This window comes from Zootoca vivipara, chromosome 10 (genome assembly GCF_965207765.1).
Source record: "Zootoca vivipara chromosome 10, rZooViv2.hap1.1, whole genome shotgun sequence".
Classification (NCBI taxonomy): domain Eukaryota; kingdom Metazoa; phylum Chordata; class Lepidosauria; order Squamata; family Lacertidae; genus Zootoca; species Zootoca vivipara.
The window spans coordinates 36,618,357-36,631,163 of record NC_142593.1 but is presented as its reverse complement, the minus strand read 5'-3'; the positions used below and the strand labels follow the sequence as shown (position 1 = coordinate 36,631,163).

The 12,807-nt window shown below is 41.5% G+C and overlaps 1 protein-coding gene across 1 annotated transcript; it reads right to left on the bottom strand.

The window, feature by feature from the left end:
* Positions 1 to 2,676: 2,676 nt before the first annotated feature.
* Positions 2,677 to 11,788, bottom strand: CD180 (CD180 molecule). Its single transcript, XM_035100260.3, has 3 exons — positions 11,526 to 11,788; positions 7,541 to 7,707; positions 2,677 to 5,047 (listed from the first exon to the last, which is right to left on the bottom strand). Exons 1-3 carry the CDS (start codon positions 11,613 to 11,615, stop codon positions 3,322 to 3,324), a joined length of 1,983 nt encoding a protein of 660 aa, XP_034956151.1. The 5' UTR covers positions 11,616 to 11,788; the 3' UTR covers positions 2,677 to 3,321.
* Between the last annotated feature and the right edge of the window lie 1,019 nt (positions 11,789 to 12,807).

Below are 12,807 nucleotides of genomic sequence, written 5' to 3'. Positions count from 1 at the left end.
ATTTAAGAGCTAGCAAGGTTGGTATTATGGTGGGGAGCTAACTTTGCTAGTTAAAACTGGAGCTCTTCAGTACACAATTTCTGCCTCTTGTTTAGACTATGTGCATGATTGGGAAAGAGAAGTCTCCATTATCATGGGTACACCATCCCATTCATAATATAGTTTTCTAGTAATATGAAATTGCCCTGTGTTCTTTCATCTCATCCTGGGCTTAGACTAAAATACATTTGTGAGCTTAGTTCCTGTTGCCTTGATTCAGGTCACATTTATTTCTGTCCAGGCCTTTCTGGTATGAAGAACACACAGATAGATGTGCATGGCATAAAGTGTTAAAACAATTTTCATGTACACAAATGAATCATCTTTGTCATAATAGGTAGATTTGAGCATTTAGCAGTTCAGCTTTCTTTTCTATTTTATGACAAAAGTGGTGAAGTGAGAAGGAGGCGTTTTTCAGCATTGTATCTAGATGATATATCAAACACCTGATAACATTTTAATACCTAGCTGGGGCCTTATGTTGTAGATTAATCTTGCTGTTTTTAGCAAGTCATCCTAGGTTTAACATTTTCCTTGAAGTACATTAAGTAGCTCTATACATTTCATATTGTGATCTTTATTTGTATGCAAAAGAAGTAAATGTATTTTTTTTAATGAAAAAGGCATTCTTTTGTAGAAAAAAGGGGGGCTGTTGGAGCTTTTTGGTGCTAGAATGTTGGTGTTCTTTTTACTTTTTGCTAAGCCTTATTTGAATTTTGTGTATAGTGGAATATGTCAAATCTGTCTGATTAAATTTGGAGGGAAAGTATTTGGTGTTTTGGAAACATGTACAGCAACACTCCAGAAAGATTATCACAGATAAGTATGCTAAAATGACTGGGATCCACAAGACAATTGTGCTTTTTTTCTTCTATATTTCCTGCAAAAGCTCATTTAATGCTGACCCTCCTTCAGAGCATGCCCCCCGCCCCATTTCCCTAGCTATATTTACCCAAGCATAACCCAATTATGAATTGGCTGCTTGTAGGTATTTACAAGTATGCTAAATGCATTTTCCTGAGAAAAATGAGTAAACCAATTGGGATTTTGTTCATTTTTGAAATCTTTGTTAAGAAAATTAAATTAACCAGCAAGTCCCTGTAATTTTCCATACAGTGCTGGAATATTCTTTTTCTCTCCATGTGCTCATGAATTATTAAAATCAACTGGGGGAAAACATTTTGAAGTGAGTGGTTCTAGCATTTACAGCCTATATCTGTGCTTTGGGGGTTTGAAATAATTAAACACTAATGCACTCCAAAATCATGACATTTCTATCTGGGAGTTATCCCATAGTTTACATTTGCTTGCAAGTTAAAAACCTTCCACTTGTTTCCCTTAAAGCACACCTAGCTCTCTTGTTTACAAATGTATCTTTTTATGTATATTTTGTATAGTGCTTTATCACTTCTGCCAAATACTTCCCGCCTATTTTAGAAATGTAGTAGCACCTAAGCTTGCATTCATGTAGTTCCTTGTTCTTGACGTTTACCTTACAGTGAACTGTTAGAGATCCTCTTTAGTGTGTACTCTTTTGTCAGTCTATGTGTTGGTTGTATATTAGAATGACCCTTTGTAGTTCTTCCTACTGTAGATTATCAAATTATTAAAAAAAAAGAGTTAGGATCTGTGCAATAAAGTGTTTGAAGTCTTATTTTCTTTTAAGAAATCCACAAGGATGACCTAACCTTTGGGTATTGAATAAAATTATTTATACTTATCAAGAACATTAAAATAAAACTGAGCATGAAAGGGAATTGAGTCGGTTTCCTTGAATTTTCACTAAATATGGGTCTATAAATGCACAAGCAGAAAAGGAAGGAGGAATCCATCAGTTCCATTGATAAAACATATTCACCTTCTCATGTGAATTGCATAAGAGGACATTGCAGATAGCCAGAGGCTGCTGTTGTTCAACAGCCCCCTGGGTCCCAGGCCTCCACCATGTTCACACATTAAGGAGGGGGTAGCATACATGCATGGACTTTCCACACATTCTGGGTTCCAGAACACTTGGGAAAACTGGTGCATGTAGAAGTGGTCACACAGAGACTTTCCCCTGTAGACAGCCACACCTAACTGCACAACCTCGGGGCAAGGCTAGCAGTGCGGTTTGCTGTGGTGCCCCCCAAAGTATGCCTAAATATAGAAGAGTAGCACAGCAACCACAGCAAACTGGGATAATGCAAACAGACTTGCAGGACTGCAGACTGAATTCCTCTATCGGACAAATGACCGTGGATGTGTAGAGTGAGACATGGAGGGCAGGGCAGGAGGTGACAGAGACTCAACATGGCCTCTACTAAAGCAGCTACCGGGGGGGGAGAGAATGGAAGAAGAGAGAAAAAGAGGTCCATGAGGGGTCCTACCACCAGCAGGGGAGGGGAGGAAGAGTGATGGAGTGGCAACTCAAGTACAACCATCTCTTGTACTAGCCCTTCTTAGCAAGGCAAAATGGGGAGGGTTTAACTCCCTTTATGCAGCAAATAAATAGATGGATCTAGGTAGGTCCTGGAATAAAATACATATGGCTGCCACACCACATCCAGTTTAGCCCTTATTTGTGTGTGTAATATTTACCCTCTTTAACCCTTGTGAAAACACATTAAACAAACAGTAATGAAAAAGAGAACTGCCTTGCTGTTTATTATTGTGGCATTTTTATTCCAAGTATGGAAGCCAAGGCTGAGTACTTCTGATTACTTTCAAGCTTTTTCTTGTCCAGGAGTTAGCAGGAGTCTTCCTTGCCAAATGATCACCTAGGAAAGAACAACTGCCTTACATTTTTCAGGTTAAGATACTGTGAACTTTACCCTGACCTGGTGCACTGTGAGGTGGTCAATTTTGGCCTCCTATATGGCACTGAGAATGAACTCTACCTGGAAAATGCAAGACCAAACAGTAAACTCTGGCTTTCTCTTATTTCCATACCTTGCAGTGATTTCCTTTGCCATGTTATCTCATGTCAAAAACAAGTTAACCGAGTGCAGTACAGGCAACTCCTGATTTAGGCGCACCCGAATGATGTGGGATCACACACATGCACACTGCACCAAACCTGAAAACAGCCCCCAAATGTCATAAAGATGTCGTGAAAAGGGGTTGGGGTGGAGCAGAGTGGGCTTATGCTTGCATGCGTTCCAAATGGAACCCCCATGCAAAATGAGACTGCCTGTACAGTCAACAAAAATTAGTATCAGAAAGTGGAATTCCCTTATAAGCATCTTCCTACTAATTTGTTGGCTTTTGTTACTCTTCTGTATCTTTTCTTTCTCCAGGAACTCAAAGCTGTTGGTAGTTTCTCCTTAAAAAACGTATGATCAAAATGAAGGTCACTACAATTACTGCTATCGTAACAAAGGCAATCAATACTACTTGAGCAGTGCTAAACCCACAGGACAGATTTATAGAGAGGAGCTTAGAGCCTGCTAGTGATTTGGGCTCTGAGCACATGGTCTCTTCAGAGTCTTCAATTTTATCTATGTTTTGCTTGTACCAAGTTAATAATCCAATATTGGAACAGGTGCATTCCAGTGGATTGTAACTTAAATTGATTACACTCTGGCCAGATAGGTTAGCCAACATACCACGTGGGATAATATGGATCCTATTGTTGGCAAAATTGAGATATATGTTCCTGAGGCTGGAAAATGCATCTGAATTGAATGCAATAAGATTGTTGTGGCTCAGGTCCATGTGTTTTAACTTCTTGAGGCTAGAAAATGCCTTGGTTTGTATAGCCGACAATTTGCAGGAAGATAAAGTTAACACTTCTAAATTGGGTGCCTGCTGAAAGAGGTTGTCTTCCAGGATGGTCTTGGATTCGAAGTTATTTCCATTCAGCTTCAAGACAATAAGATTCTCCAGACCTTGTAAAATGTGCGGGATATTGAGATCAATTTTAGAGTAAGAAAGGTTCAGAATCTGCAAAAAATGCAGGTTGTAGAAGGGTGCTTGGGAAGCGTTGATGAGAATCTGTGTGGAAGTGAGGTCCAGAACCTTAAGGTTAACGCTTTCATTAAACGCCGCGTTGTGGAACCTGAGCTTGCTATTGTAGCTCAGGTTGAGGTGTTGCAAGCTGCTCAGGCCACGGAGCGGCTTGCTGCAGCAGTTGGCGCTTTCTATGTGACAGCTGCTCAAGTCAAGGTGCTGCAGTTTCGACAAAGACCCTAGGCACCCAGATCCCAAATCCAAGCCTTTCAGATTCCCCCTGAGAGAAATATGGGTGAGGTTGGGGAAAGCAGAAGCCCTGATATTGCAAAGGTGCTCAAATTTGTTCTTGTCAAGATTGAGTTCCCTCAGGAAATTCAACTGAACCAGGCCAGTGGGTAGTTGGTCGATCTGTGTGTGGGCTATGTCCAACTTTTGGAGTTTGGCCAAACACTGGAATGTGTCCGCTGAGTAGTATAGGAAACGGTGATATGGCAGATAGAGGTAGTCAACAGAGATGTTGCAGATGCCCTGCAACATGGTGGGAGTTATGGGAAGGGCATCTCTATCCAAATAATTCCCAAGTCGAAGAGCAACAGTACTGGTACCCTGCAGCCCTTCCAGGATCACCGAAACATTAACACGACCAAAATCCAAAGTATAGAAAAAAATGGACCTGAAAGCCCTGGTCTCAACGTGCATAATATCGTTGTCTGCAAGAATGAGAGTCAGATTCCTGACTCGTTTTAATACCCTTATGTCTTCAGCTGATATTCTTTGTATTATGTTCATCTGAAAATCCAAATATTTGAGGTTCCTAGTTGGAAAATGTGATGGGAGCTCTAGTGATTGGATGTAGTTGTCTTTTAGTATCAGTGTCTCCAAGTTACCCAGGTCCTGCATTGGGATGAATGATAAACTACTGAGTCCTGTTTGGGTTAGGTCAAGGTGTCTCAGAGAGTGAGGTCCAGCGAATGCTCGCTCTGCCAGAAACAGAAGATTGTTTCCAGTCAAGATGATGGTCTCCAGGTGAGCGTTGTTTCTGAAGACATCCTCATATACCCAGTTAATTTGACACCTTAAAAAACAAAACACACACAAGTCTAGCATTCAAACGCTGCAACTGTATATGCTTATCTTATTAAGATACATCTACGGAAACAATAAAAATGGATTTCCTGCTTTTGCTTACATGTTTAATGAGATGAGAACAATACAACTGGCACAGCTGTAAATGGGAACATATTTTGCACCAACCTAAATAGGCACTGCAATTCTTTGTCTCTCATTCAGTCAGCACAATAATTTATCTTTGCACAATGAAATAATTTTCTCCTTCTCTGCCCCATGTGTGCCCTAAATCTGTTCTAGGGGTTCCCAAACCCTCTGGAGCAGATTGACGAGGGTGTGAAGGGGAAATTCCATTGAACAGATGTGTGTGGATGGGTACCCAAGTTGTGTGTCTGTTTTTAATCAATGTGGATATCTGCTCATTTCAGGCTGAGCATGAACCACTGTACCTTTTTGTAGCCATGTTCCAGGCTACAATGTTCCAGGAACATTCCAATGCACCCGCTTGCATAAATCCTTGTAAGTTCCTTCAGTCATATAACAAAGCATTTGTTTTTGCAATTTTGTTGAAGAGCAGCTTTTCACACTCCTCAGCTATTCTCTGAAATTGAGACGTTTGTTCTCCTTGCCTCTATTCATTTGGTTTTGGCAGCACAATTTGTATGAAAAACAGAATTCTGAGTGCAGGTGCAGGGCAGTAAGTTTTGTATCTTTGCTGTTTGTTCAATCATGAGCCATTAGTGCCTGTGTAGGGGGGGGGGGGCTTAATCCTCCCTGGCCATATTGTGGTTTATCCTGTTTCCTCTTTCCTTGCAAGATAGGTCAGTCAGTTTATATAGATGTCAAGAAACAAAAAATGCACCCAGAATTTGTCATCTAGGACTTCTTTCAAGACTCTACTGCAGGGTAACGAAGCAAGTTCTATGAATTTCTGGTCTAGCAATATGTGTGCCTTGGTAGGGTTTGGTTTTGCCTTTCAGGTGATTTTGCATAGCATTATAGGACTTGAGGCAGCAGTTTTAGGTGTCAGTTCTAGGCTGCACATAGCATAGCGTTAGGTAATAGCACTGCACAGGTTGTGACTGTCTAAAGGCTGGCGTCAGTTTACCAAAACTACAACGTTTTCTAACAAGTACTGATTTCACAGCAGGGTGGATAAAAATCAATGGTTTTTTTAAAAAAATCAAAAAAATCGGATTTTTTTGATTTAAATCGGATTTTTTTGATTTAAATCGATTTTTTTGATTTAAATTGGATTTTTTTTAATAAAATGCTTTTCGAGGAAAACATATTACCATCCAAAGGTTATTCCATCATGAAATAAAGATTAGTTTTTTAATTTTGTAGTATAAGGTTGTATATGTTTACCGTGTTTCTCATATTATAAGACATGTCTTATATTTATTTTTTTCTCAAAAATACACACTATGGCTTATTTTCAAGGGATGTCTTATTTTTTTCCTCCTCTTCCTGCCGCGGCCGGCATTGCTGCTGCGCCTATCACTATGTCTTATTTTCGGGGTATGGCTTATATTCCTTGAATGCTTAAAAATCCTGCTATGGCTTATTTTATGGGTATGTCTTAAAATATGAGAAACAGGGTAATTTTGGGGGTAAATAAATTCCATTAATCTATTCACCTCTTCCAGAGGTTTTTGTAAGATTATTGGGCAGTTTCTCTGCCTACAAGATATTATCACAGGTGCTTGGTTTACTTTTGCAGTTCTCAAAACTGAATTTGACTCAACAGAGATCACATGCCTCTTCTTCACAGCAAAAATGTTATAACATGAACAGAGTTGAGAAAAAGACCTTAATCCTATTGTTCTACAAACCTATGAATACAGAAGCAACCCCTTCAGTGCTAAGTTTCAAGAAGTTCAGTGAATAGAAACGAAACAATATTTTTCTGATTGTTTGGAGTGCACAGTATTTAAGTTTTTCATGTGTAGGCTGGGCTGACAGTCTAAGTTTCTTAATATATATATATATATTGTTTTTGTTTAGCCAAATTAGTTAACAAACATGGATGTTTGTTTAAGCAAATAACATTTGCTGAAATGTTATTGTTTCAGTTGAATAAATCTATTTAAATTGTTATTATTAAGGTAATGATTATTTTTCTCCTTCCTAAGTACAACAGTAAAGTTGTCCAAATATGAATGATTAACCTATTAAACTGGGGATAAAAAAACTAATATGAAAAGTTGTTATTCTAAAAATCTTCATCTACTTGCATATTAAAGTTATACCAGCAAGAATTAGTCTTTATGATTTAAATCAACTATGATTTAAATCAAGCCTTACTGACTAGTGATTTAAATCGTGATTTAAATCAAATCCACCCTGTTTCACAGTGCAGTGACTTGTGGGAGCAGGTTTGGGTAGATGAGACTTCTAGCTTTGAGGCTTATATAGATTTCTTGGCTGTAACCACAAGTACCACTTGCTTGAAAAGTTGGAGTGAAAGTCCCAATTTGCACGAAAAGATCTTGCATACCTTGTTAAGTCTAAATACACCAGATCTTTCAGCTTGCTGAGTGTTGATTGTTGAAGGGAATACAGGAAGTTGAAGCTGAAATCAAGGACTTGGGTTATGTTAGGTAGTTGCTCAGGAATCTCTTTCAGTCCCAGATCTTCACAACTGTAGCTTCTGTTAGCAATAAGCTGAAAAAAATTACGCACAGTTTTATGGACCCACACACATTGTGCATCTCTGTTGGCACAATGCAATCTCTTGTAATTGGGGTTTGTTTATAAATAAATAAATTTCTTTTGAAATTTCTAATACTGTCCCATCTCTGTATTGGCCTGAATCTGCACCAGTGCCAAAAATGGACTCTGCCTGGGAATCGGACATGCTATCTCCTTTTTATTTTTGCATGGAAGGCAAAGTGAATAAGTATTCTGCAGCAAATTATTCTGTTATTGTAGTAACAGTATCAGCAAGGGCCTTTTGTAGTTTTCAGAAACTCTGGTGTTTGTATCTGAAATCAAAGGCTGGTGACTTCTTTAATTGTCAGACAACTTACAAATTTTGAGAACTATAAAAGGAGGGCAAACCTGAGGGGATTTCCCCTCACATTCTGGAACCTGCTTTTGGCACCTCCACACCAGCTCATGTTTTATCTAAGGTGATACAGGCTTTATTCATATCTCTAAGAAAACTGCCTGGCAGAGAAGTGATTAGAGTCCAGTCCAGGCTGCAGGTTTTCACAGCTGTGTTGGCTTTTTAAAAAAAGGGGGGGCGTATTTCAAATGACTGAGGCTGCAATGGGATTCCTGAATAGAAAGGTAAAGGGTTGTGCTTGGAGTGTCACTTTTAATCTGATCTGGACTCTTCTTTCTGAAACTCTGTGTATGGGGGAGGGGAAGGGACTACACCAGAAGATGTAAGATATTAGAGTCAATATGTGACTGTGCACTGTCAAGATCAGGGCAGACCAAGTGGGTCACAAAAAGTAGTTCGATACAGAACCTGTGCCCCCACACTGCCTTGTTGCATTGCAGGGAGCGAGGCTGAAATTTGACCACCCACCCGCCAGCCAGCCCGCCCACCCTTGAGCTGCCTTCCCAAAGCCGGATAAGCAAGGCGCCACCCCTCCCACCTTCCCAAAGCTAAAAAAAAGCCTAACTAGAATTTGCGAAGGAGGCTGGAGGACCCTGTTAGAGCCCTCACACCTCCTTCCCAAAGCTCAGCACCTCACTTAAGCAACTTTGGGAACACAGTGCGAGGGCTGGATGGTGTCATGGGTCAGGAGCCAGCTTCACCTACTGAACAGCAGCCTGAAGGGGAGGAGAAGGTGGAGTGACTCCACCTGCAGCTGATCAGCCTTCAAGGACTCAGAGGAGAAGGCACTGATGAGAACCAGCTGGCTTCAGCCTCCTTAAGCAGTGCTTCCAGCAGCAGACAGAGGCTGGTAACAGCGCTTGTAGTTCCTGGTCCTATTTTGCTTCTTCCAGCTCGTTTTGACCCTTGACCCCGTGATCTATGGATTTTCTGACCCCAGACCATCTGACCACATGGGTTGCTGCTGTTCACCCAACCCTAGGACTGGACCTGGCTTCGGATTCTGACTCTGTCTCCAGGCAAGTACACCTCAGAGACTCTTCTGGTTGGCTGGCCTCCCATTCCTCTGAGCCCTGCATGTTGTTGCTTCACAATGAGATTACAAGTGGGGGCATCAAATGTTTCCGAGGGGCACCAAAAAAGGCCTTGAGGGCCACATGTGGCTCTTGGCCCATGTGTTAGACTGCCCTGGTCTCAATGATACTCATAATGGAAACTCTCCAAATCAAACCTGGAAAGGATGTGTTTCTAAACAACTTCTTCAAGTGCAAATTCTAGTATTGAACTTCGTGTGCTAAAAGCTGCTGTCGTTGTTAGATCTATAAAGGACCTACATACAGATTCAGAGTGGGACCATGGTCTGAATAAGCATTTGAAGCCCTCCCCACAACAGCACAGTCCCAGTCCAGATAGGCTCCCAGTGATTGATATTCTTTCTCTCTTTAAAGCCTAAGCAGATGCTACTATTGTGGTTAAGATCAATTCTAGTTTGGCCCTATGCAGAGGCCATTCTTAGTTCTGTTACTCCTAATTATCCTTGAAACTGGAGTGGGATCTGTGCCAGATGACAACTATTGCAACAGGTTAAAACATTAAAGTGGAAAAAAATAGAATAATTAAAAGGGGAAGCTAAATGCAAATGTTAGTGCTCCTCTTAGTCTCTAGCTATTTTATCTAATGGGGGGCATTTTTTTCTGCTACTGTATAGAAAATGCCACCTCTTTTAACAAATTCTGAAAGCACATTCAAATGCACTAATCAAGTATTGTTATCGCAAAGGTAGTTCTTTGATAAGGTGAAAAGCCGAAAGAAATATTTACTTGTGTAACTGTGACTCGTCTTCTCTGCTACATCTATCAAGGATGCTACTGCTTGCAGCATAAAGTGTGCAAAAAAAATATATGGTCTAGTTCTACAGAAATTAGGTACATTTAAACTGCTTATAAAACAAAGCACCGGTTCAGAAGCCCTGCTGCAAACAGATTAAAGGCACCAGTGGTCTGTTTCATTACAACCCCCTCTGGTTCCAGAAAACTCCTAGTAAAATGTCCATGTGCACAACACAGTCTGCAAAATATGTGCACTACCTTGAAAATGGGTTCTCCGTCATTGCCTCTCATGTCTACATGTCCATTTAAAACTTCTTAGACACAATTCAGGACAAGATTTTGCAGACTTGTCCCTTTGCTTATTGATATGCTGCGCTGTATGACCTCCCTGCAGAAGATGTGCCTAAATCTTTGGTGCAATAGGCAGCAAGGGGCTTACTCCCAATTACTGTATCAGGGGTGCTATCTCACCCTCAGTATTGTGGGTGCCCACCCCCACAACATGGATGTGCACTGCAGCTTCTCTTCCTCCTCCTCTCTGCACTCAGCAAGGCACTGGCGGAGGAAGGGGGCGGGGGAGCGTACTACCCCTGGCACCACTGCCCCCTGGCCACCACACCCCCACAGGCCACACCCCCAGGACATGACCCCGCCCCCGGGACATGCACCAGCCACGCCCCCAGTGCTGGAGCATGAAGCTCCGCCACTGCAGCAATGCACCCTTTATCGTGGGGAGGGTCTCAGACTTGGAGGCAGAGAGACTTTGCCTCTGCATCCCAGCCCCCCCCCCCAGTAAAGGGTGCCTCGCTTGCTGGCTGCGGAGGGCAGAGCTGAACTGCTTCTCTTTCGCAGGCTGTAATCCTAAATAAACTTCCCATTCGCCAGTGAACACTGCACTACTGAACACAGTGAAAATGCATAGCTATAAGGCTAAAATTGCAAGTACAAGCGAATAAAGGTAAAGGGACTCCTGACCATTAGGTCCAGTCATGACCGACTCTGGGGTTGTGGCGCTCATCTCGCTTTATTGGCCGAGGGAGCCGGCGTACAGCTTCTGAGTCATGTGGCCAGCATGACTACTAAATCACTTCTGGCGAACCAGAGCAGCACACAGAAACGCCATTTACCTTCCCGCCGGAGCGGTACCTATTTATCTAGTTGCACTGCTAGGTTGGCAGGAGGAGGGACCAAACAATGGGACCTCACCCTGTCACAGGATTTGAACCGCCGACAAGAGAATAAACTCTCTTAAAACAATGAGAAACATATTTCTAAGTAGATATACGTAGAACTGTCCCTATTAAATTTCACACTAAAATGGCACAGGGTTATCGCTGCTAATTTAAGGTTTGCCTTTTCAGCGAGAAAGGATCCTTGAGGTCTAGAAAATTTCCCTGCCTGAGGCCGGTTTTTAGCAAATGTGCTCCGAAGGTACAGCATTGTCCCTGATACTTTTGTCCCACCAACTGCAAATTTCATAGCTAACCTGATGTTAGCATGCAAGTATTCACTGCCACAGATTAATTATTGATTCTCTCTTGAAGACGCTTTTCCCCGAATAGAGAGACAAATAAGTTATCACTCACCTCAGTGCACATCATATCTGCTGGCTTGGTTACTTCACAGCTAACATCTAAAAGGCCCATCAGAACCCAGCAGAACGTGCACCAGGCCATTAGGGGGGGTTATTAGATTCTCCACACAGACGAGCTGCAGTAATGGAAGTCAGATGAAAAATAATTTTCCAGAATGGGGATTTAGAAAGCTTTGTTAAACTGGAGATGTGAGAGACAAAACAGCCGTCACAGCTAAAAAGAAGTTTCCTCTTGAAGCCTAGTCATTTATGGGCGCTGCAGCCAACCTTTTCGGTTCCTTTTTTCTGCCCCACACTTAAATCCTTGCATCAGCCTGGCTACTTCTGCATTAAATGTCAGGAAATAGGCATGTGAAAAGAGGATTTGGTCTTTGGGGTTCACTTGGTGTCATTGTTATTTTTATTTTATTTTAAAAAAAGAGGGGCCAGAACTCACCATTTTCCTCTTATTATAGCAATGGTGCCCACCTGAGAGGTGCCGAAACTGAGTTCTGGCTGGAAAAAAAAGCCCTGCTTGCTTCATCAGAGGAATGTTCCAAGTGAAGCAAATTAGGTGACACAGAAGCCTTCCAAATCAAATGTGTATCATTTGCTGGGAACATTTTCCTTTCTTCTCAGTATTTTGGTGTTATGGCTGTCGGTTATACTGCCAAAATGGCACCTTTCTTACACAAGAGGGTAAGGCTCTGAACATTGTTTTTTTAAAACAGAAGAACCATTTTAAAAAATCTGAAGTTTGGTGCAGCCATGTGACGGACCCCCAAAACAGCCCAGCATTGAATCTGTGGGGGATGATGTGCTGAAACAGTGACTCAAAGGACTGAGGACAAGTATCCCAGTACCAATGTAAGGAGACTTGTCATCTCATCCCACTCCTGGGAACCAACCCCAGACCAAATGCTGCCCAAATAGTTCAGTTCCCATTTTGTTATGCATGTCCATTACTGTTGCAGCATATTGTTTTGTTTTGTATTTGGTGTGTGTTTATTTTGATTCTTTTATACCTGTTTTTGCAGCTCACATGAGCTGCCTAATGAAGTGATTTGCAATTCAAATACAGTGGTACCTCGGTTTAAGTACACAATTGGTTCCGGAAGTCTGTACTTAACTTGAAGCGTACTTAACCTGAAGCAAACTTTCCCATTGAAAGTAATGGAAAGTGGATTAATCCGTTCCAGGCGGGTCCGCAGACTACTTAAACTGAAAGTACTCAAACCGAAGCGTACTTAAACCGAGGTATGACTGTATTAAAAATAATTGAACACAACAATTTT

What these genes read in the sequence shown, in the direction of transcription:
- CD180 (XM_035100260.3), bottom strand. Translation starts at nt 11,615, where the DNA reads ATGGCCTGGTGCACGTTCTGCTGGGTTCTGATGGGCCTTTTAGATGTT. An exon ending in CAGATATGATGTGCACTGAG is followed by an intron (nt 7,708 to 11,525) that starts GTGAGTGATAAC and finishes AATTTTTTTCAG; the next exon opens with CTTATTGCTAACAGAAGCTA. An exon ending in GTGTATTTAGACTTAACAAG is followed by an intron (nt 5,048 to 7,540) that starts GTATGCAAGATC and finishes TTGTTTTTTAAG; the next exon opens with GTGTCAAATTAACTGGGTAT.